The following is a 23,892-nucleotide window of genomic DNA, read 5'->3' as shown; positions in this document are numbered from 1 at the left end:
CCCTCTACTCTTCCTTCAGGATCCAACTTAAATATCAGCTTTTCTTATATTCTCTACAAAGAACAAAGTTGTTCTTTCTCTGGGTTTCTTAAAGCACCCTGCTACAATAGTACTATATAAATAACATCACATGCAATTTACTTTTTTTCTACTCCTCCCAAACTAAACACCACCACAAAGGCAATGACTGTGTACCTCTCTTACTCCCATTGCTTAACAAGTTAAAGGTGCTTATTAAATATTGGCCAAATAGACCTATTCATATGACCACCACATGAGCCATTCTGGGGAACCTAAATATTGATTTGTACCTTTTAATTATAGGTCTCCCCTCACTACCTGAAAATTCACCTTATGCTACTTCACTTTTATGAAAGAACTATTTCAGTACCTGTTTTCACCAACCAAAAGAAATCCAAAGATTTTTGCTTTTACAGAGTGTTAATTGACTCTTTCGTTAATGCCATTCAGCTTATGAAAGCTTATGGAGAGTTGGGCCAATCTGTATTCAAAAAACTTGTAATAAGCACTACTAACTTATAGCTCCTGTGGCTCCTAGATGGCTCACTCTGTGGAGCATGGGATTCTTGATCTCAGGGTTATGAGTCTGAGCCCCACATTGCATGCAGAGATTACTTTAAAAAAAGTAAAATTAAAAAAAAAAAAAAAGATTATGGCTCCTACCACATTTCTCATGACATTAATGCCACTTCATTTTTGAGAAGGTTATCAATGAGAATCCTTTAGCTCTATCCCCTAAAGCAGTGTTTCGGTTGCACTTTAGAATCATCTGAAGAGCTTTAAAAATACAAATGCTTGGGCCTCATTCTCTAAAGCCCCTGTATAATTGGCCTGGGGTGGAATGCTTTTTTAAAAATCTTAAACTTGGGCACCTGGGTAGCTCAGTCAGTTAAGTGTCTGCCTTCAGCTCAAATCATGATCCCAGGTCCTGGGATGGAGCCCCAAGGCGGGTTCCCTGTTCAGCCTGCTTTTCCCTCTGTCCCTTCCCCTGCTCATGCTCTCTCATTCTCTCTTTCTCAAAATCTTTTTTTTTTTTTTAAATCTTAAACTGGGACGCCTGGGTGGCTCAGCGGTTTAGCGCCTGCCTTCGGCCCAGGGTGTGATCCTGGGGTCCCGGGATCGAGTCCCACATCAGGCTCCCTGCATGGAGCCTGCTTCTCCCTCTGCCTGTGTCTCTGCCTCTCTCTCTCTGTGTGTGTCTCTCATGAATAAATAAAATATTTTTTAAAAAAATCTTAAACTCAAATAAATAAATAAATCTTAAACTCATCTCCTTGTGCTCAGTATGAGATCCACTGACCTTAAAGCAAGGTAAACATATTACAGACATCCTAAATTGAAGCAAGAAGCTTTTAAGGACTGACTTCAACCTAGAAACTAGATAATAGTATTCTTTATTGGAATATGTTTAAAATTCCAGACAACTAAATTAAAAATGAAGTCTAGAACTCCTGAAGATCTATGAAAAAACTGATGCCAATTAAAATGGTCAAAATAAAGCAAAATATCTATTAAAATTAATCACCATTCCATGCTCAGTGAGATAAATGTAGGATATGGTAGTTAAGAAAGCCAAGAAAATTTAAATAGAGACTTGAGAAATTATTTAAATGTGGATGAATGATAGTGGAATCCAAAGAAAGGTAAAAGAATTATGGAAGATGTGCCTGAGAAAGATGGAACTGATCAGAAGAGTTGCATTGCAGAGGAATGGAAAGTTAGCCTGCACAGGAATTCAACAAGTTTTCATTTCCTCCCCTTTGGTAGATATTGTCTCTCTTATTCCAGATAAAGCACAGAGGCTCTGAAAAACTCAGAGCCAAAGCCTGAAACCATTCAGGTTCTGCATGACTTTAAATCCTAAGCCGTTTCCATCATATCACATTGCTTCACAAACTTAACAGGCAAATATAGAACACATTTAAAGGCATTAAATGCTAACAACAACAACAAAAAGGCAAGCAACTAGAGGAGAAGCTCACTGCAGACTTTTAAGTCTAGAAATAAGGTGTGGGGGGAAAAGGTCACTCCAGATTTACCTGGCAGATACAAAATGGATTAAAGGAGAAAGACGCTTAAGGGAAAGGAGACAACTGATTGCTTCATAATCACTAACTTACAGTACTATATTCTCTACTAGTTTCATAAATGACTTTTCAGTGCTTTAACAATACCTCTAATATAAGCCCCACTGTACTGTATTAAAAATACTTAGGGGATTCTTGATTGTTCAATGGAAGTGATCAATTAACTGAAATCATAAAAGTAGACAAAAATACCAGATATTCACCTATATATATGTTTACAAATCGAAACCTTACTTCACATCTGGATAAAGGTCACAATCTTAACTGCTCAGCCTTCCAGTCTCAGCTCTCCTCTCCATTCCACCTTTAAAAAAAGGATACTCAGTTAACTTTGCTAATACATCATCCATATCTGAGGTTTCCCTGATCAAGAATCCAAATTGTTTCACACCAATGAACTGTAACAAATCCAAACTCCTCTGCCCTCTGTACAACCTATTCTATCCTCTCACCCAAACTCCTATTCTCTCCAGAAAGATCATGCGTGTGGACCTCCTCACCGTGCCACAAAGTAACACACACCACTCTAAAGTTGTTTGATGCATCTCCAAAACTAGAGGACCTCTTTTTATTCGCTCTTCCAACTTCAAACCATCCATGAAGACCAAGCTCAAAATCCAGTATTCTCAACAAAGCCCAATTCTAAGCCTTGCCACACTAAAACAGATTCCAAACCTCTGACACGTGGCCCAGGGTTCTTTAGATTTTTGTTTGTTTTGTTTGGGGTAATAAGATGTTATTCTACTGACAACACTTAAAAACTGCGAGATAGCACTTTCCAAAACAGTATTTCCAACTGTTATTGAAAAAAAAAACTACCTGCTCCGGCAAGACTGGAATCATACTCTCACACAGCCACAATCAGCAGAAGCTAAGCAGCAGCTGACCACCTTCCAAAGGTTCCTACATTTTAAGGTCAGATGATGTCAACTGCCCAGCTTGGTCGGAGACTGTACCTGCAGCGGTTGCAACCAAAAAAATACCTGACTGCCTACTGGTCACTGGAATTACAAAAATAAACAAGACAAATCATAGCCTGTGCGCCCAGTCCCCCCACCCAGCCTCGCTTAGTGCAAAAGGCAAAGACCAGCAATCAATTAGCATACTGCGTGGTAAGTGCTAAGAGGAGGAAAATAGAGGGCACTCAGAACATACATAGCAAGGGTTACCTAACTCACTCTGGGGGAATTTACAAAGTGCCCCTCGCAGAAAGTTAGAGGGAAAGTGGGACCCTTAATAGGGGTGGGAATGATCCACATAGAGGGAGAAGAAAGGTCAGAGCAATCCAATGCCAGAAAGAGAGAAAAGAACCACCACAAAGATCCTGGGAGAGGAAAAATATTCTTGAAGAAGTGAAATCAGTTCAATACAGGTAGAGCCATCGCTTAGCCTGAAGTGCAGGTGTCCGAGAAAAGCGTCAGGGGGAAGGGCAAGAGGCAAAAGCCAAGTGTTAGTTATGGTCAGGAGATGAAAGAATTTCCATTACAGCGGTAGCCTATGTCAGAGTTTGTTAAGCAGGGGATTGGAGACTTCAGAGACTCAGCTGTTGCGCTGAGGGGTGAAACGTGTAAGAAAAGGAGGGAGAGGGCCGCCTGGGTGGCTCGGCGGTTTAGCATCACCTTCAGCTCAGGGCGTGATCCTGGAGACCGGGGATCGAATCCCACATCGGGCTTCATGCAAGGAACCTGCGTCTCCGTGTGTGTGTGTGTGTGATGAATGAGTAAATAAAATCTTTAAATTAAAAAAAAAAAAAAAAAAAGGAGGGAGAAGCGGTGATAGCCTAAATCAAAGGAGAGGGACTATGAAGCAGCCAGGGGGATGAGGGTTTAGCACAGAAGACCAAAGGGGCTTACATCTTGGGCGGTAATAACCCCAAATTAACGAGGAGGTGAAGCGTGGTAGTTTTGGGGGCGGGCCTCTAGGTTCCCCGGTGCATGTGGGGGCACTCGGGCCTCTCAAAGCTCAGCCGCGTCCTGGCTGCGCTTCCTTCTCTCTAGAAGACGTCGGCTTCCACCTGCAGCGCTCGTGCAGGCTGCGGGAGGGGCTCCGGCTCCCAGGCTCCCAGGCTCGGATGAGAGGCCTGCTCCGTGGGTTGTGCTGGTGGGCCCGCGCGTATAAACCACCTCGGCACGAGTCTCTCATTTTTCTGTGGGAATCACTGGGCCCGTTTACCTCCTCTTAAGAGGGAAAAAAAAAAAAAAAAGCAGAGTGTGCCCATTACAGGTTTACAGGACGGGAAGAGGGGCCGAACTGCTGCTCCGACATCTGTCCGCACCAAGTCAAGAGGGGTCCTTCTGGGAATCCAAGGTGACCTGGTCTCCCCCGACTAGACTGAGATATCCGCCCGATAAAAGAAAAAAGGGAAAGAAAGAAAAAGAAAAAACCTGCTTCACACTTTTTTTTTTTTTTTTGGTAGCGCTCCAAGTGCCTACTGCTGAACTTGGTACATCGGACCCATGCTTGCAATGTACTGACTTCCTAAGTGATCTGGGGCCTCTGAAGTTAACCCCAGTTCGGTCTTCCTTCTGCAAAAGGCGCCACAGAGAAGCAAACCCGCGCGTCTCAGACTCAACAGTTTCCTTTATTCCAAAACTCCGCGGCGTCCCTACAGCCTGCGCCGCAAGAGCAGGAGGACTGCACGATTCGAACGCAAAGGGAGACCCCGGGTCCCGCCACGGAAAACGCCCCCCGCCCGCCCGCCCGCCCGCTCCCCTCGGGCGCAGCAGCCCGCGCGCGGCCGGCCCCGTGCACCTGGAGGAAAGGTAAACCGCGCTCACCGACTCCGGGCCGCCGGGAGACCCCGCGAGTGCGCTCGTCCGCTCGCCGCCTCGCTCCCGAGCGGGCACTTCCGGCGCGCGCTGATGACGTCAGCAGAGGCGCCCGCCCTCGGCCCGCCTCCGCCGCCGGAGTCGAGCAGCCGCCGGGAAGAGGCGTTGCCGTCGCTGCCTTCTAGTCCCCCCGCGGCTGACCCCTCCCAGGACCCGTGATGCCGAGGCCCCGGCGGGGGACGAGGAAGAGTCCGGGTTGAGCCCCAGCTGAGGTCGAGGGCTCGCGCTCTAGTCTCCCGGGCCCGCCCCACCTAAAGGTAAACGCCTCCTCAGCTGCGGCCTTCCTCTCAGACCCCCTGAGAGGCCGCGAAAACGGTTTGCCCCCCGCCCCTGCCCCCGCCCCCGCCCCCCTTTCTGTTCCGGGCCGTGTCACGCTGCCCGCCCTCGCGGTTCTCGCCCGCACGGGGCTAACGCAGAGTCCCAAATGGGAGACCTTTAAGGCGCTGAGGTCCTCAAGTTCTGTGAAAAATTCCCGTGAAACATCCCAAGCTGTTTCCCGGTTACTCCGCGGATCGGCACGTCTTTCAGTCAAGACCTTGCCATTCGTGATGGCCCATACCCCCCGCCTCAAATACACACCACACAAGCTTTTTTGTTTGTTTGTTTGTTTATTTATTTTCAAGATTTTATTCGTGAGAGACACACACAGAGAGAAGCAGAGACACACACAGGCAGAGGGAGAAGCAGGCTCCACGCAGGGAGCCCGACGCGGGACTCGATCCCAGGTCCCCAGGGTCACGCCCTGGGCTGAATGAAGGCGGCGCTAAACCGCTGCGCCACTCAGGGATTCCCACACACACACACAAGCTTTTTAAATGGAAATGTGAACCTTGTCGAGTACGCTAGAACCTTCACGGATAACCTGCCTTGTAAAAACACGCTGTAAAAATTAATTATAAACTATACGTTTGTGAACCGAAAAGGCACACACAGGTCAGTATCTTTCAAGGCATGGAAGGAATCCTATTCATGTAGTAGAATGTCTCTTGGTTATTTACCAATAATATGCAAAATCGGTGATTTGAAAGAACTTTGCATCACTTAAAAAAAAAAAGTGAGGCTAGAACTTTCTCTTAACACTACTGCAAAGAAAAAAATATTAAAACAACCCCAAAAGTACCCCAAACCAAAGCATGAGTGAAAGTGAGCGGTTAAGGTTCTTTCTGAGCTAGCAGGCTCTCCCTAATGTGGTAGGCAAGGTATGAAAAGTTTTCAAAAGGACTTTTTTGCTCCCAGCCTGAGGGAAAGTTAAGCAAGGCCTCAGAATTTTTTATTCATCTGTTTAAAACTAATTCTAAAAAATAAAAAATAAAATAAGTAAAACTAATTGTGCCTTCACACCGTCATCCAGCACTGTAATGGTTAAGGACAACTTGAAAGAAGGACCAGAAAGCTCTTTTTTAAAGTGATATCTGGGGGAAAGAAATTTCTTAATTCACCCGGCTGGAGTAATTGTTTTTAATCCTAAAATGTGAGGACTTTGGTGTATTAAATCTGGCATATTTAAGTTAAGGATTGTCTACATTGGTTTTGCTTGGAATGAAATATATCTCGTTTAAATTGCTTCTGGGTTTGTTTTCCTTTTTAGAAATGAGTGGTGGATTGGCCCCAAGTAAAAGCACAGTGTATGTATCCAACTTGCCCTTTTCCCTGACCAACAATGACTTATACCGGGTAAGTAGCTTTTAGTACAGTTGTCTACTGAATTCTCTATTTGAGGTACAGATGTATCTTAAGCAAACAGTTCTCTGGCAAAATTCTTAACTGAGCCATCGATAGCAAAAACCTCCATTGTGAGTAGCCTGGGTGGCTCAGCGGTTTAGCGCCGCCTTCGGCCCAGGGAATGATCTTGGAGATCTGGGATCAAGTCCCACAGTCCAGCTCCCTGCATGGAGCCTGCTTCTCCCTCCTCCTGTATCTCTGCCTCTCTCTCTCTGTTTCTCATGAATAAATAAATAAAATCTTTAAAAAAAACAACAACAACAACAAACCTCTATTGCAAACATAAGTTAAAAAAGAAAAAGACAGTTTTGTAATATCCAAAAAGAGTTTACAGTGCTTTCATAGAAAATAACAAATTCTTTATAAAAACAGAAGACACAGCTAGCATAATGAAGTCATACGAAGAAAAACTTGTGATGGGCTGATTTTTCCTGCTTGCTTGATTTTTTTTTTAAACTGGTAGGGTAGGGGTTTTCGAGGAAAGGGCTGATAAAAGCAAACAAATCCCTTTACTAAGTAACCCTCAAATTCTGAAAGAATATTTTAATTTATACATATGGCAGAAACTTAACGTTTAATGTTTTCAATTCAGGATAGGGATAAGGGGGAGGGGGGCAATCCAACATCTTTCACCCTTTTACCTTACAGAGAACAAAATTCCCTGCTGTCCCTGTCCTGCAGATGAGTGGTTGAAAGGAACTGGAAGGAATGACATGAATCCTTCCTTCCAAGTGTGCCCCCTTCTCTCTGCTTCTTTGGGTAGATGTCAAATTCAGAGATGCTGCATAGGTGACACATAGTATTTGATTAATTACTTAATTGAGATAGCCTGAGTCTCACAGAAGAACCAGAGAAAATGAACTTTAGCTTCTTTCTTCGTATCAAAATAGAGATGTCTGTATTTATTGAACACTTAGCATACGCTGAGCACTCTTAGAGGTACTAGGAACACATCAGTGAACAAAAAGATGAAAATCCATCTTGGCATTCATCACATAGCAAGATAAAACAATGTGAAATATAAAAAAGTCAGCTTTTTTGAATATTAACGCTAAGATGCTATGCTAAGGAGAAAAAAATAAAGGAGGTTATTAAGTGTCAGGTTGGGAATGGAGGTAAAATTTTACATGAGCTGTCTAAAGCCCTTATTGAGAAGGCAACTTTTGAATAAAGACCTAAAGGAAGTAAGAGATAGCTCTGTAGATGTCTGGGGGAAAAGCATGTCAGACACAGAGTAAATCAAGTGGAGAGAAGAGGAAGGGCAGTCAGAGGGAGGCAGGCCTACACACAGGTGCCTTGTGGGGCCTACAAAGATAGATAGTAAAGAATCTGAATGAGAAGCCATTAGAAGGTGTTACGCAAAAGACTCTTGGGGTTCAAGATTCAGTGTTGCTAACATTGCTGTCGAGTTATACTACATTCCAGCATTACACTACCTAATCATAAAACTCAATTTTTTATTATGTATATTAATATTTCTGAATGACCTTCCTAAGACATAAACAATTAGCATATAGGTAGTGGCTGGAAACAGAAATAGATGAGATTACTTAGGTTGAAGATTTAGAAGTAAAAGGGAAGATAGGGCCAGCTATAAAGAACCACCAATGTATTAAGGGTAGACAGAAGAAGGGAGACTGATGGGAATGGATTTTATTACAGAAGCTTTTTTTATGTTTTGTTTTATAAGTGGTCTAAGGATCTGTCTTCTGAAACAGTGATCACTTGATGGAGTTGGCTAGGAATAATGACATTCCACAATACTGATACTTGAAGCATGTGGTTTCTCTGGGGCCGTGGTGGGGTTAATAATTGCCACGGATATACCACAGGAACAGCAACTATACAGTGTATATGCCTTCAATCTACCACACTTAAGGAGTGGGATTTTTTCCCTCTGTTTACATTCTTTTGTTAGAAATTTAGAAATTGGGGCAGATACCTATGACTCCAATAGCAAAGATATGAATATTCTAGTCACTAAAAATATATATAATCTTCTAGGGCCTGCTTTAAGGAATAAAGGCTAAAATTTTTCACAAGCTTTAACAAAGAATGTGGTCAGTTTATACAACCTGAAAATTTAATGTTTCTTAGGATTTAAAATTAAATTGTAAATTATTATGTGATCTTTTGTTTCAGATATTTTCCAAATATGGCAAAGTTGTAAAGTAAGTATTCACATCAAGTTTTGAAACCTCATTTAAAAGTTTATCTGAATTTACTTTTCCATTCTTTCAAAGATTTTATTATTTTTCAATAAAACAGATATTTGATATAACAAAGAAAAATACTACTGTTAACGTTTTTGTCGGTCATTTTTCTGAATATATAAACATGTATAGACAATTTTTTTTAAAGACTCAATTCTATACATGCAATTTTGTCTTTTTTTTAAACTGACATTATACCATAAACACCATGTACTTGAAAGATACATCCTCATATCTAATTTCATGATATGCCTTTATATACCATAATTTATTTAAATAAATTCTTACCATATTACTAAGAACTAAAACCGACTGCTATCCAATATAAAACATAAATTAAAGGTTCTGATTAGATACATACTTTGGTTATTAGAAGGTGTGTTATCAAGTATACCATAAGTGGATTACATTTGTCAGGTAAAGAGAATGTAAAAAAAAAAAAAAAAAAACAAATGTTATGATGCATATAACATGCAAAGTGCTTATGCAAAGTGCTGATAAATAGAAAACATTCTCTGCTTTCATAGAAGATTTAGAGATCATTGGAAAGACTGGAAACATACAGAAATGGTAGGGATGGTATCATTTGGGGCTGAGAGTTACGAAAGGATAAAAGGAACTTCTTATATTTAATTTGCTATTTTAAATCAATCATGGACCTATATTATGGGGCAAAGAAGTAAAAGCAAGGTATTATTGCCTTTCTAACTATCTTAAAACCAATATATATTCTGGTATAAGTTTGAAATTGTATTTATAATCCTAAGAATTTAGAGCATATTTATCTTGGCCAGTCAGGATTTTTTCTAGCTTTGGATAAATGGTAAGAAAATCACCAAAAATGCTTCTAGGTAAATTTTTGGGTCATCAGAATTTTGAACAGTCATTATTACCCATCAAAGCACTAATAATGATATGTAACAATAGGCACATAAATATGCTAGGTGTCATTCTAATCTTACATGTATTACTTCATTAACTTCTCACAACTACCTTTTAAGGTAAAATACTATTATTATCCTAATATTATAAATAGCAAAACTAAAGCACACAATAAACTTAAATATATTGCAGTTAGTGGTGACAAGATTTGAAATCCAACAGTTTGATTTCAGAGCCTGCTCCCATAATCATACCATTACCCTTTCTTGGTTTTTCTCATCTGTCAGAATCTCTGAATTAATTTCCATACAAACATATAAGTATAAATCACAAGAATGCTATAAAGTGAAAGACAAGATTGTGTCAGGTTTGATCTGGTTGATAGTGAAATGAAATAGGCCAAGGCAAAGGTGGGTTGAGGCAAGCTTTTTAATGGAAGTGCTCTCGGAGCCAGGTTGCAAGGCCCCCAAGGGAGTAAGACTGGGGAGGTCGTCGGTGGGGATAATACAGGAAGGTTTTTATAGGGAAGGATAGGGTGGCACCAGTATAGGGTGATAGCTGCTTATGTCTGTATATGGTATGGGGCTAGGTAAGGTTCGGTTTCTGTTTCCTGCATAGGCCCTGTTTTCCCATGATGATGTGTCCTTGGGTGGCCTCTGCTAGTGGCAGGAAAGTCCCGAGGCGAGGGTGACAAGATGGAGGGTCTGCCGCCATTTTGTTGGTGCCTCCCAATCTTTTTTGATCCCCCAGGCCAACAGTAAGCACCTTTAAACAGGGAAGACATGATCTAGTCTGGATAGTCAGAATAGGCTTACCTAAATCAGTATCCTCTGAATTGAAACCTAAAGGCTAAGTAAGAGTTAAGTAGGTAAAAACAATGGGAAGAACATTTTAGGTAGAGGGGATAGCTTGTGCAAAGTCCCTGGGGCAAGAGAAAATAAAGTGAAATCAAGAAACAGAAGTATAACTAGAGATGAATAAACAAGAGAAAGAAAGCACAAAATGGGTCTAGAAACAGAAGCGGTTTCCTAATCTTGCTGTTTGGCCATGTTACAAGATATTTGATTTTCATCCTAAGAATACCGGGAATTTACTGCTATAGAATTTTAAATGAGGGAAGAACATGACTTGAATTTTTAGAAGCTTTTTCTGGTTTCAATGTAGAGATTAGATTAGAGGCAAACAAGAGTAGATGCTGGCAGACCAGTCAAAAAGCTATCATCATAGCCTGGGGCGAAATGTACACTAAGAAGATGGTATAGGTAGAGAAGTAGACCCAGGACAGATTGGAGAGATGGTCAGATGACCAGTAGGCTTTAAAATGGGTAATACTTAATGATGTACTTTGTATGTAAGGGTTGTGTGAATGAGAAAGGGGTGTTCTGTATGACACTCAGGTTTCCCAGAATAGTGTCTGTTTCAGATTATGTCTTTAAATGAGTACATCCCCTACCAGAGACTTGGGAGTCATCCTAGATTTGTACTTACAAATCTCTGGTGTAATTATGTTTTCTGTTACCATAGAAGATGTTTCTATCAAAGTCGTGTATTGTCATTGGTTTATAGGTCTCTTTATCTCTACACTCTAAGCTTTTTTCTGCAGGTAAAAAAAAAAAAAAAAAAAAAAAGGTAAAAACTTTAATTATCAGTGCTTAGTGCCTGGGCTTGAGGCTAATGGAGTGACTGATTACATAAACAAACAAATAGATTCACTTTTTTGAAAAGCCAGTTTCCCATCTGTATCTGTCTCTTTATTTTAACATACTGAGCCAGGCATAATAGAGATTACAGAGGCAACCTTAAAGGAATTTATATTAAAATGGGTCAGATGAGGTATTATTTATACATAAACAGATTTCAGTAGAAACTAGCAGAAAAGAAGAGAAATTATTTCCAGTTGAAGATGTTAGAAAACTGACATGTTCTGAGCTCTGAAGAATGGGTAAAGTTTTGATGGGCAAAGATTAAGAATTGAAAGAAGATAGAGGGAGCACCTGGATGGCTCAGTTGGTAGAGCATGCAACTCTTGATCTCGGGGTCATGAGTTTGAGCCCCATATTGGCCATAGAGCCTACTTGAAAGAAGATAGAGGCCATGTGAATGGAGGCACCAATTTGGAGAAGTACAGACCATGCATCATGAACATTGAGTAGTTTGTTGTTGCTAGACCTCAGAGTTTGAGAGTGAGAAGTACTGAAAGATGAGGGAAGAGGGACCCAAGTCCTAAAGGATATTGGTTCAAGACCAAAGAATAGGCAAACTGAAGAACCAAAGATTTTTGAGCAGAAGAGTGACATGATTTTATTTACTCCATAAGTAGAGACTCTCTCAGTAGCATGAGAGCATTAACATCAGGGGAACAAGTAAGAATACACTGTTGGAACAACAGTGCCATTGTGGACAAGAAAAGCTGTGGTAATGAAAAAAAGATAAGAGACATCATTAATTGAGAATGAGTTTAGAAAGCTAACACTTCTGAAATAGTACTTTAGAAATAAAATGATTAATGACTTTTACTGACCTTCACAAATATCACGAAAATTCAAAAAGTTAAAGTAATGATTCACATTTCTTTGAAAATTGGTTGAAAACTTTCCTTCTTATCCTCAACTGTGCTGACTCTAAACAAGTTTGTCAAGTGCTTCCTTCTTGGAACTAAGCCCAATGAATAAACAGGTTCAGTCTTCTAAGAAACTAAACTATGTTGCCCATTTTCCCATAAATTATTTCAACTTATGTTTCCTTTTTGAATGAGAAAAGTTATCCCTTTTCTTAATATAGTAGCATCTTTTTACCAGTTTAATTACAGTGATTATTTAAGTACCTATACCTAACTCCAATTAAGATAAATTTTAATGTGAAATATGTTAAAATATCTGTTTACTTGTGTCCTCTTGTCTGTTTTCCTGTTAATTCAGGTTCTAGAAAATTATTATGCTTTGTCTTGAATGTTGTCTTTTTTTTTTTTTTTTTTACTATTTGAAAATAACTGCAAATTTAGAAAAAGTTGCAGAAATGGTAAAGAACATCAAAATATCCTTTACCCAGATTCACCTGTTGGTAACATTTTACCCCATTTACTTTATCATGTGCCCTCTCCTCATGCGTGTTTGTGTGTGTGTATACACGTGTATATGTATTTGTATACACACGTATGTGTGTGTGTGCACACACACACAGTTTGTTTTTGTGAATTATTTGAGGGTAAGTTACAAACATCATTGCCCTTCAATAGGCAATACTTTAGTATGTATTTCCTAAAAATAGGGTTGTGTATTACATAATCACGGTGGGGTTATCAAATTCATAAATTTATATTGATAAAATACTTTTATTGAATCAGTCATTCATGTTCCAGTTTTGTCAGCTGACCTAATAATGTCCCATATAGAATTTTTCCCCTCTAGTACAGTCTAGAGTTAGGTATTGATTTTAAATATCCTATCTTTTTAGCCCCCTTTAATCTGGAACCCTTATAAAGAATGTAGCTCTCCTTCCCCCCCCCCCATTTTGTGTTTTCTTAATATTGCCTCATGATTACATTGGGGTTTTATGTACTCTTGGCTGGTGACTGTATTTGGTGATGTTGTATTCTGAGGGTTTCACGTCTGGATTCATACAGTGTCCACGTTTCCTTCATTACCAGTCAACGTGTTGACCAATTTCTCTGCTATATACTTTTTCCCCTTTAAAAGTAATAAATGGTGAGAAACACTTTTAAGACAATGTAAATATCTTATTTCACATAAGAATTTCATTTTATACAAAAAAATTTTCATTTTATTTAAAAGATTTACTTATTTATTTTTAGAGTGAGAGCAGAGGGAGAAGGGAGCAGGGAAGAGGAAGAGAGAGAATCTTAAGCAGGCTCCACACCCAGTGCAGAGCCCAGTGCAGGGTCATCTGACAGCCCTGAGATCATGACCTGAGCCAAAATCAAGAGTCAGACACTTAACCAACTAAGTCACCCAGGCGCCCAAAGATTTCATTTTAGATGTAGTATTTGTCCATCAACAAATCATCTTCTTGCCTGATCCAGTTTTACTATGATTGTTTGCAAATGGTGATTTTCCAACTCTAGCACTTCCCTTGACATTCTTTTGTAAGCAAAAACGACCCCTTTACCCCATTTATTTATTAATAATAAGGACTTATAAATTCCTACTTTTTTCTGTGGTTTTAATACATTATTGTACTTAATTATTTTGGTTCTCAAATTGTCCTAGATTTGGCCAATGAGAACTTCTTTAAGCTGGCTTCTGTACTCCTGTGCCATACGCCATCATTTTTTTAAAGTACATTTTTTAAAGATGTTCCAAGTTAATCACGTACCTACCCTATCCCAGCCTTGGAATCAACCATTTCTCTGATGAGCCCTGTCAGACACTGATTTTTAAACTACATTTAATGACGTATGATGAGCAAGCGTCACAAGGAGAAGGGATGTATAAGGGGTGAAGAGAAAGAATAGTCTCTGTGCTATTATCATCATCCCTATCACTTAGGTACCTTGGATGATATGACTAAGAAACACAGAACTAGAGATTCTTATAGGCAATAAGGATTAAGGAGTGCACTTGCTGTGATGAACACCAGGTATTGTATGAAACTGCTGAATCACTATATTGTACACCTGAAACTAATACTACACTGTATGTTAACTAACTGGAATTTAAGTTAAAACTTTACAAAGAGAATATTAAGAATATATTTAGATTCTAAAGTCTAGAGAAAAAAGTAAATCATTTTACCTTTTGTGTAGAAAAGAATACCTCAGTTTTGTTTTTTTTCTGCAGAGTGAGGACATTAGTGGAAAAGAAGAATTATATTTACTCTTCAAGATTTTGTTGTCTTTGTAATCTCTTTACTTCATCCTTCAACCTCTGATTAATGTTTGATTTTTCACGTACTCCTATCATAGCTGTGCTCACTTTTGTTAAATTAGTATCACATTTTCTCATTTCCATTCTTCTTGATATCCCATGACTTTGAAGAAATAGTTGATTTGTCGACTGTATTGATTTCTCTTATTTCTCTTATTCTATAAATGTTTTGCTAACCTTTTTTGGGAACACTTGAATTTTCCAAGTATTTATTAACATCTGTTTTATTTATTCCTGCCTCATTTTTAACTGGCTATTTGTTTATGCTTTAAGGGTTACTATAATGAAAGATAAAGATACCAGGAAGAGTAAAGGGGTTGCATTTATTTTATTTTTGGATAAAGACTCTGCACTAAACTGTACCAGGGCAATAAACAACAAACAGGTAAGATATTCATTCCCAACAAGATTTTTAATCCAAAAGCCTTTGTGCTTATCCAGGCCAAAAATGTGGGGATGCAGTGGATTATCAAGTCGTGGATATCAGTAGACTTTGAGAGTACTTAACTTAAAAGAGATCAAAACTATATTGGTTCCCAAAACACTGACAGAACCTCAGGAATAAGAATCTATTCTACAGGGTGTGATTTGTCCTACCTGACTAGGCAATTGCTAAAGTAATCTAAAATAAAATGAAATTGAAAGTTTAAGGAAATGGAATCTAGTTAACTGTAGTTTTGTTTCAATGAAATACATCCTTCTGCATTTATACATTTTTCTCTGGTTTAGTTATTTGGTAGAGTGATAAAAGCAAGCATTGCTATTGACAATGGAAGAGCGGCTGAGTTTATCCGAAGACGAAACTACTTTGATAAATCTAAGTGTTATGAATGTGGGGTAAGTATACCTAAAACTTAATGTAATTTTCCATCGTTTATTTGGAAACTAAATAATTTTTCACATCAGCGTTTTATTTGTGCTCTCTAAAACTTCTGGCTGGCTAAAACCAGATTATAAAAGTTGCTTTACTTTGGGACTCTCAACTCCTCTAAGTAAACGCCATTGAAATGTAATATGTAAAGATAACCTGAGTTAGCTAATATAGAGTGGTGTTGTCTCCAGTTTCTAAATCTTTGAAAACGATTAACCTAAAAAGGACTAGACTAATTAATTATTATCTTGGAAGATTTAGTGACCCATAAATTTTCGGGTTAATGGGATATTGCTCATGCCTGTAACAGTCTGCCGATGTTTAAGCATCACAGTTCAACATAAACATCCTATGATCGATCTATCCTGCTTAGGATAATGTGTTTTAAAAGCTATCTTTTTTTCTGTTAATACTACTAATGTTTGTAACTGAACTATCCCCAAATTTTCTTAACCTGGTTCTTATACTTTATCATTACCAGTTTAAACTTTTGGTGATTAGGAAAAATATATAGCCACTGAACAGTTTTGCACAAGGCCCTTAATCATTATGGTATCAAAAGAACCATCAGTCTGAGACTCGCTTTTGTCAGTTTCCAGCATGCCTCTATAAAGTACTTAAAAAACAGGGTCAAAAGGTATTAAGGGGAGCTGGGGAGAGGATTCTAAGAGACATTTTACTGGCTACAAAATCAAATAGAAGATACAAAGAAATGGGGTCATTTCCTTCACTGCCACCCTCTACCTCTTACTCCCTGAAAAGATCTATATAAACAGACGGGTAGATGGATGGTGCATTCTGTCAATTCCTGTGATTCTAACACTCCTTAAGATAACAGTTTAGAAACTGTGTTCCAGAGTTCTAAGTTTTGTTTTAAAAAAAAAAAATAAAGGAGGGGATCCCTGGGTGGCTCAGCGGTTTAGCACCACCTTTGGCCCAGGGCGTGATCCTGGAGACCCGCAGTCGAGTCCCGCTTCGGGCTCCCTGCATGGAGCCTGCTTCTCCCTCTGCCTGTGTCTCTGCCTCTCTCTCTCTCTCTCTCTCTCTCTCTCTTCTCTGTCTCTCATGAATAAATAAAATATTTTTTTAAAAAAGGGGGGGAATGGAGGAGTAGTAATGGTCAGATAGATTAGTATGTATCCTCATATTCACAGTAAATAACATTATCTAAGAAATCTTGGATGTATCTATTAATCTGCAGTTTTAGTTTATGGATCCATAAATTTGTTTTACTTTATACATTTTTATATGTTTAAATTCCTACCATCCCCAAAATATGTTTGCATTTATTTAGCCTGGTTTTCCCTTAAGTTACTTCATTGTAAAACTATTTTTATATATGAAATATGTTGACATTATTCCAAAAGCAGTTTGGAAAATGCTGTGTAAGTGCATTCGCTTAGCAGTTCATTAACATTAACATCTCTTAGGTTCAACCATGTCCCCAGTATCACAGTCTGATACTTTCTAAAATATACTTGAAAAGCGTGATTATTTTTCTCTACTATTGTCTAATCCTAGTTCAGTCTCTCCCCACACCCTTACTCTTACATATTATTCTTCAATGTATTTAATGAGCTAATGTTCAGATTATAGTTCATTGTCTCATCTTTTACAACTGAACCGTGTTATGGCTCATTATAATTTATGACTAGTCCAGCCATAAATATAATTCTAATTAGTCTAGTAGCCAAATTAAAAAAAAAAGAAATGGGCAAAAATTAATAATATCTTTTGTTATCATAACCCAGTATATATCCAAAGTATTATAATTTGAACATGTAATTAATATTTTCAAAAATTAAGGTATTTTACATTTTTTTTCTTCTTGTCTTCAAAATCCAGGATGTATTTCACCCTTACAGTGCATATCAATTCAGACAATTTCTCAGTAGTCACAAGAGAATTACAGTTAGTGGCTACCATAAATGGACAGTGCAGGTATAATCTAGATATGAAAGGAAGAAAATGAAATTAATAGGAAAAGTGAGGAAGACTCTAAATTTTACTTTTTTAAAAAAGATCTATTTATTTGAGAGAGAAAAGGGGGGTAGGAAGGAAGGGAGAGTGTGTCTTAAGCAGACTCTGTGCTGAGCATGGAGCCCAACATGGGGCTTGATCTTACGACCCTGAGATATAACCTGAGCCAAAACCAAGAGTTAGTTGCTTAACCAACTGTGCCACCCAAGCACCTTCCTTTTTTTCTTAAAAAAAAAAAAATGTATTTGAGAGGGAGAGAGTCCATTTGTTTTTAAAATGATGTTAAGCAACATCATAGGGCAGCCTGGGTGGCTCAGCGGGTTAGCGCCACCTCTGATCCTGGAGTCCCCAAATCAAGTCCCGTGTTGGGCTCCCTGCATGGAGCCTGCTTTTTCCCTCTGCCTGTGTCTCTCATAAATAAACAAATAAAATCTTTAAAAATAAATAAATAGTAACATCTTAAAAGTTAACAGGAAAGTTTTGTCCCTATCTTGTCAAATAATAACTTAAAATGTTTACGTTTAACATGGGTGGTCCATTTAAATTTAGAATTGTTTTATACTGGAATCTTGAGATTTAAAATGTTTGAAGGCACTGGGTGTTACACTATATGTTGGCAAATCGAACTTCAATAAAAAATATATATATATAAAAATACATAAAATGTTTGAAGGAAGAATACTTTTGTTCTTAGTGAAACTACAGAAATTTTCCCTATTGTTAAGGTAGCTTATTGGGGGTTATAATATCATAATCTCTTTCTTTTAAATATCAAAGTAATAGGTTTTGTTAATTTTTTCTTCATGTATATTCCCACTGTGACAGTATTCTTTTTTTTAAGTTCTAAAACCTTCAGCCTTAGGGTACCAGGCAAGTCTCTGTTAATAACACAACAAACACAGCTTTTTTCCTTTCCTTTTTTAACATGAAACCAAAGGAAAGTGGACACTTAAGTTATGCCTGTCCTAAAAATATGCTTGGAGAACGAGAACCTCCAAAGAAAAAAGAGAAAAAGAAAAAAAAGAAAATTCCTGAGCCAGAAGAAGAAATGTATGTATATCTACTCTTAGTAAATAGATTATTGTATTGTTTGTGCCTTTTCCCTATTGCTCAAGTACATTCTGATTTTTTTTTTTAATAATTTAGTGAAGAAGTAGAAGAAAGTGAAGATGAAGGGGAAGATCCTGCTCTTGACAGTCTTAGTCAGGCAATAGCTTTCCAGGTATTAAACAGTTCTTTTAATAATGCCATAGTTGCTTTGGGTTAGTCGTCTTCTATTTCTTGCTTATTACTTTATTGATCATCTCATGTTAATCTTGGTCTCTCCTGTTTACCTCTTTAGGAGACAGGCTGTTTCTCTAAGGTCTTTAGAGCAGTGTAATAGAAAAATCCCATTGTCTCTTTCTAAGTTTAAGAGCCCTACAACATTTTTAATATGTTAAATTGATTTCATTATGGAATTGAACAGAAATATTTGATTAAAGTGAATTTAGCCAAACAGAGATCTTATTGAATCAAAAGATATGTTCTAACTGAAACTTCACTTTAAAACAAAGCCAAAATCCTATTTTTGGCCATTAAAGATCCTAATACAAGTATATGAAAGATTTTTGAAAAAGGCCATGTAATCTCCTAATTTTCTATAAAGTTAATGTTTCTGGTCGATAAAGTACAAATACATACATTAACTTCCTTTTCCTTTTATTTAACTAACGTATTTTATATAACATTCCCACTTCCAACATAAATGGCAAGTTGGCATCATTTCTTGTACCTGTTAATTAGTAGATGTTGCCTAGCTAGAGTAATGTTGAGTAACAGTGAAACTGGGACACAACTTGGGGGGGTGGTGGTGAGGGATTAAGAGGAGTGTCCTGATGAAGTAGAAAATTGTCTGTATGGGCTGGAGGGGGATGTATTGGCATTTATGGTGTGTTTTTGCCATGTTTTGAATCAACGCACTGTAAATAATATTAAACAGATTCCTGGTTTTGTTTGTTTTCTGAATCATATTACAGCAAGCCAAAATTGAAGAAGAACAAAAAAAATGGAAACCCAGTTCAGGGGGTCCCTCAACATCAGATGATTCAAGACGCCCAAGGATAAAGAAAAGCACATATTTCAGTGATGAGGAAGAACTGAGTGATTAAAATTATATTTAATATGTAAATATCATTAAACATTTTTTTTTTTAAACCTTAGAGTTCGAAGTTCAGTTGGGACTAAAGACTAATTTTAGAATTTGAGCATAAAGAACACTTAGTACCAAATAATTTTTTTACTATAAAGTAGGTTCATAGGAAATTGAAAATAATTTAAAAGTATCATGTTTCTATCTTGCCTGAGCAGAGTAATAAAGATCAAGATTTGCTAGTAACCGTTAATCTTAAAACCAGTTCACTTGAATTAAAAAGAAATCTTAATACTATGATAGCATTGCTGTTGTCATCCCAAGATAAAAGATATTAAAAAGATATGTTTGAGAAGCTCATTATAAAAGTTTATTCGTGTCTGATTGGTTTACATGAAGACATTTGAAATAAATTTCATCTTTAGGACAAAAACTTCATGAAGACTGAAAAATGCTAACTGATTTATTGTTGTTAAATGTTAATAAAATTTTCAAGAGAATTTTGTTTTTAAATGTGGGTGTTTTGCCATCTTATTTCTTTTAGCTTTATCGCAACCTGGATACATCATAATTACCCATGAAATATAAAGTAAAGTAGCTTTCAAAGGCTTATAACCAAACATCGATCATTCGTCTGGTGCAACTTTGGCACCAAGTTCCAGTCACCAGAAGTTAGTAACGTTTTTAGCTGTTTCTTTTCATATGTACATATATATTGCTATAGGAAAAACATCTATTTCTGCCACTTAATTCATAAAGGGGAAGTGGGAGATTTTTCACTCTCCTACCCCCTACCCTCCTCCATCTTCTCAATATGGCTATGTTAAAATTTTTGGTTAAATCCATATTTATTGTTTTTCTTTTATGACCATGTAAATACTGCCTACCTCTGAGTCAATGAATGTGCTGAGATTGCATTTTTGTAGAGTTAAGAATTGCCTCATTTTTTCCTTTATTATATTTCTACTTATGATTTTCTATATCTTCTGCAGATGGTTATATGGGAATGGGATTATAGAGCCTTTAATTTTCTACTTTGTATATTTCTATGTTGTTTGAATGTTTTTTAATTACTAAAAGCAATAAAAATATTTCCCCTTTGAAAACTACAAAGGCAGTGAGTTCAGTGAGGAAACCAGATTAAACAATTGAATGCTGGACTCTACTTTTTGTTCTACTCATTAATTCATCAAATTTTAAAAGAAAGAAAAAATAGGGGGTAAGTTCACAACAAAATATAGGTTAAGTTTATTATGAATACCTTAAAACAACAGAAAGTGGGCTAGTGACATAAACAATATGTAGAAAATAAAAACTAAATGGAAATATTCTTTAATATTACTAAAGAATCTGTCACAACTAGCAAAACATTTTTTACCTACTTATAAAAAAACAGTGGTGATGAAGAGGACAATACCTGTAGTAGTGTAAACTGGCTAATTGCTGAAGGGTAGCTTAACAATAAGTATTAAATATGTTCCATTGTTTAAACCAGATTTTATACTCTATTTTATCTAAGGGTTCTAGTCAAATACAGGTGTTTCTTTTTTTTTTAATAAATTTATTTTTTATTGGTGTTCAATTTACCAACATACAGAATAACACCCAGTGCTCATCCAGTCAAGTGCACCCGCCCCCAGTGCTCGTCACCCATTCACCCCCACCCCCCCACCCTCCTCCCCTTCCACCACCCCTAGTTCGTTTCCCAGAGTTAGGAGTCTTTATGTTCTGTGTCCCTTTCTGATATTTCCCACACATTTCTTCTCCCTTCCCTTATATTCCCTTTCACTATTTTTTATATTCCCCGAATGAATGAGAACATATAATGTTTGTCCTTCTCCGATTGACTTACTTCACTCAGCATAATACCCTCCAGTTCCATCCACGTTGAAGCAAATGGTGGGTATTTGTCGTTTCTAATGGCTGAGTAATATTCCATTGTATACATAAACCACATCTTCTTTATCCATTCATCTTTCGATGGACACCGAGGCTCCTTCCACAGTTTGGCTATTGTGGACATGGCTGCTAGAAACATCGGGGTGCAGGTGTCCCGGCGTTTCATTGCATCTGAATCTTTGGGGTAAATCCCCAACAGTGCAATTGCTGGGTCGTAGGGCAGGTCTATTTTTAACTCTTTGAGGAACCTCCACACAGTTTTCCAGAGTGGCTGCACCAGTTCACATTCCCACCAACAGTGCAAGAGGGTTCCCTTTTCTCCGCATCCTCTCCAACATTTGTGGTTTCCTGCCTTGTTAATTTTCCCCATTCTCATTGGTGTGAGGTGGTATCTCATTGTGGTTTTGGTTTGTATTTCCCTGATGGCAAGTGATGCAGAGCATTTTCTCATGTGCATGTTGGCCATGTCTATGTCTTCCTCTGTGAGATTTCTCTTCATGTCTTTTGCCCATTTCATGATTGGATTGTTTGTCTCTTTGGTGTTGAGTTTAATAAGTTCTTTATAGATCTTGGAAACTAGCCCTTTATCTGATATGTTATTTGCAAATATCTTCTCCCATTCTGTAGGTTGTCTTTTAGTTTTGTTGACTGTATCCTTTGCTGTGCAAAAGCTTCTTATCTTGATGAAGTCCCAATAGTTCATTTTTGCTTTTGTTTCTTTTGCTTTCGTGGATGTATCTTGCAAGAAGTTACTGTGGCCAAGTTCAAAAAGGGTATTGCCTGTGTTCTCCTCTAGGATTTTGATGGAATCTTGTCTCACATTTAGATCTTTCATCCATTTTGAGTTTATCTTTGTGTATGGTGCAAGAGAGTGGTCTAGTTTCATTCTTCTGCATGTGGATGTCCAATTTTCCCAGCACCATTTATTGAAGAGACTGTCTTTCTTCCAAAGGATAGTCTTTCCTCCTTTATCGAATATTAGTTGACCATAAAGTTCAGGGTCCAGTTCTGGGTTCTCTATTCTGTTCCATTGATCTATGTGTCTGTATTTGTGCCAGTACCACACTGTCTTGATGACCACAGCTTTGTAGTACAACCTGAAATCTGGCATTGTGATGCCCCCAGATATGGTTTTCTTTTTTAAAATTCCCCTGGCTATTTGGGGTCTTTTCTGATTCCACACAAATCTTAAAATAATTTGTTCTAAGTCTGTTCCATTGATCTATGTGTCTGTATTTGTGCCAGTACCACACTGTCTTGATGACCACAGCTTTGTAGTACAACCTGAAATCTGGCATTGTGATGCCCCCAGATATGGTTTTCTTTTTTAAAATTCCCCTGGCTATTCGGGGTCTTTTCTGATTCCACACAAATCTTAAAATAATTTGTTCTAAGTCTCTGAAGAAAGTCCAGGGTATTTTGATAGGGATTGCATTAAACATGTAAATTGCCCTGGGTAACATTGACATTTTCACAATATTAATTCTGCCAATCCATGAGCATGGAATATTTTTCCATCTCTTTGTGTCTTCCTCAATTTCTTTCAGAAGTGTTCTATAGTTTTTAGGGTATAGATCCTTTACCTCTTTGGTTAGGTTTATTCCTAGGTATCTTATGCTTTTGGGTGCAGTTGTAAATGGGATTGACTCCTTAATTTCTCTTTCTTCAGTCTCATTGTTAGTGTATAGAAATGCCACTGATTTCTGGGCATTGATTTTGTATCCTGCCACGCTACCAAATTGCTGTATGAGTTCTAGCAATCTTGGGGTGGAGGCTTTTGGGTTTTCTATGTAGAGTATCATGTCATCGGCGAAGAGGGAGAGTTTGACTTCTTTGCCAATTTGAATGCCTTTAATGTCTTTTTGTTGTCTGATTGCTGAGGCTAGGACTTCCAGTACTATGTTGAATAGCAGTGGTGAGAGTGGACATCCCTGTCTTGTTCCTGATCTTAGGGGAAAGGCTCCCAGTGCTTCCCCATTGAGAATGATATTTGCTGTGGGCTTTTCGTAGATGGCTTTTAAGATGTCGAGGAAAGTTCCCTCTATCTCTACACTCTGAAGAGTTTTGATCAGGAATGGATGCTGTATTTTGTCAAATGCTTTCTCTGCATCTAATGAGAGGATCATATGGTTCTTGGTTTTTCTCTTGCTGATATGATGAATCACATTGATTGTTTTACGAGTGTTGAACCAGCCTTGTGTCCCGGGGATAAATCCTACTTGGTCATGGTGAATAATTTTCTTAATGTATTGTTGGATCCTATTGGCTAGTATCTTGTTGAGAATTTTTGCATCCATGTTCATCAGGGATATTGGTCTGTAATTCTCCTTTTTGGTGGGGTCTTTGTCTGGTTTTGGAATAAAGGTGATGCGGGC

The 23,892-nt window shown here is 38.1% G+C and overlaps 2 protein-coding genes across 14 annotated transcripts in view; one reads left to right on the top strand and one right to left on the bottom strand.

The window, feature by feature from the left end:
* Nucleotides 1–4,978, bottom strand: part of PPHLN1 (periphilin 1) — a 142,967-nt gene extending 137,989 nt beyond the window's left edge. For 5 of the 12 annotated variants that reach the window (XM_055318933.1, XM_055318940.1, XM_055318941.1 and 2 more), the window contains exons 1-2: nucleotides 4,886–4,947; nucleotides 2,343–2,412 (exon numbers count right to left, since the gene is read on the bottom strand). Coding sequence is in view for 1 of the 12 variants with exons in the window: in XM_055318935.1 (XP_055174910.1) it covers nucleotide 2,343 (1 nt within the window). In the remaining 11 variants the exon portion in view is untranslated. Of the gene's footprint in view, nucleotides 1–2,311; nucleotides 2,413–4,859 lie in introns of all 12 variants that reach the window. The other 7 variants (XM_055318934.1, XM_055318938.1, XM_055318945.1 and 4 more) reach the window with 6 other exon arrangements.
* Nucleotides 4,979–5,054: 76 nt separating this feature from the next.
* ZCRB1 (zinc finger CCHC-type and RNA binding motif containing 1) lies at nucleotides 5,055–20,131 on the top strand. Of its 2 annotated transcripts, XM_055318946.1 has the most exons (8): nucleotides 5,055–5,193; nucleotides 6,525–6,610; nucleotides 8,801–8,829; nucleotides 14,910–15,021; nucleotides 15,366–15,473; nucleotides 18,425–18,537; nucleotides 18,634–18,709; nucleotides 19,506–20,131. In XM_055318946.1, exons 2-8 carry the CDS (start codon nucleotides 6,527–6,529, stop codon nucleotides 19,635–19,637), a joined length of 654 nt encoding a protein of 217 aa, XP_055174921.1. In that variant the 5' UTR covers nucleotides 5,055–5,193; nucleotides 6,525–6,526; the 3' UTR covers nucleotides 19,638–20,131. The 2 variants fall into 2 exon arrangements, with proteins under 2 accessions (XP_055174921.1, XP_055174922.1); XM_055318947.1 differs by lacking the exons at nucleotides 5,055–5,193; nucleotides 6,525–6,610; nucleotides 8,801–8,829 and adding an exon at nucleotides 12,721–14,349.
* The last annotated feature ends 3,761 nt before the right edge of the window (nucleotides 20,132–23,892 follow it).

The sequence above is a fragment of the Nyctereutes procyonoides genome, unplaced genomic scaffold (genome assembly GCF_905146905.1).
Source record: "Nyctereutes procyonoides isolate TBG_1078 unplaced genomic scaffold, NYPRO_anot_genome, whole genome shotgun sequence".
Taxonomy (NCBI): Eukaryota; Metazoa; Chordata; class Mammalia; order Carnivora; family Canidae; genus Nyctereutes; species Nyctereutes procyonoides.
The sequence above is the reverse complement of the archived record's forward strand: the minus strand, read 5'-3'. Positions and strand labels throughout refer to the sequence as shown.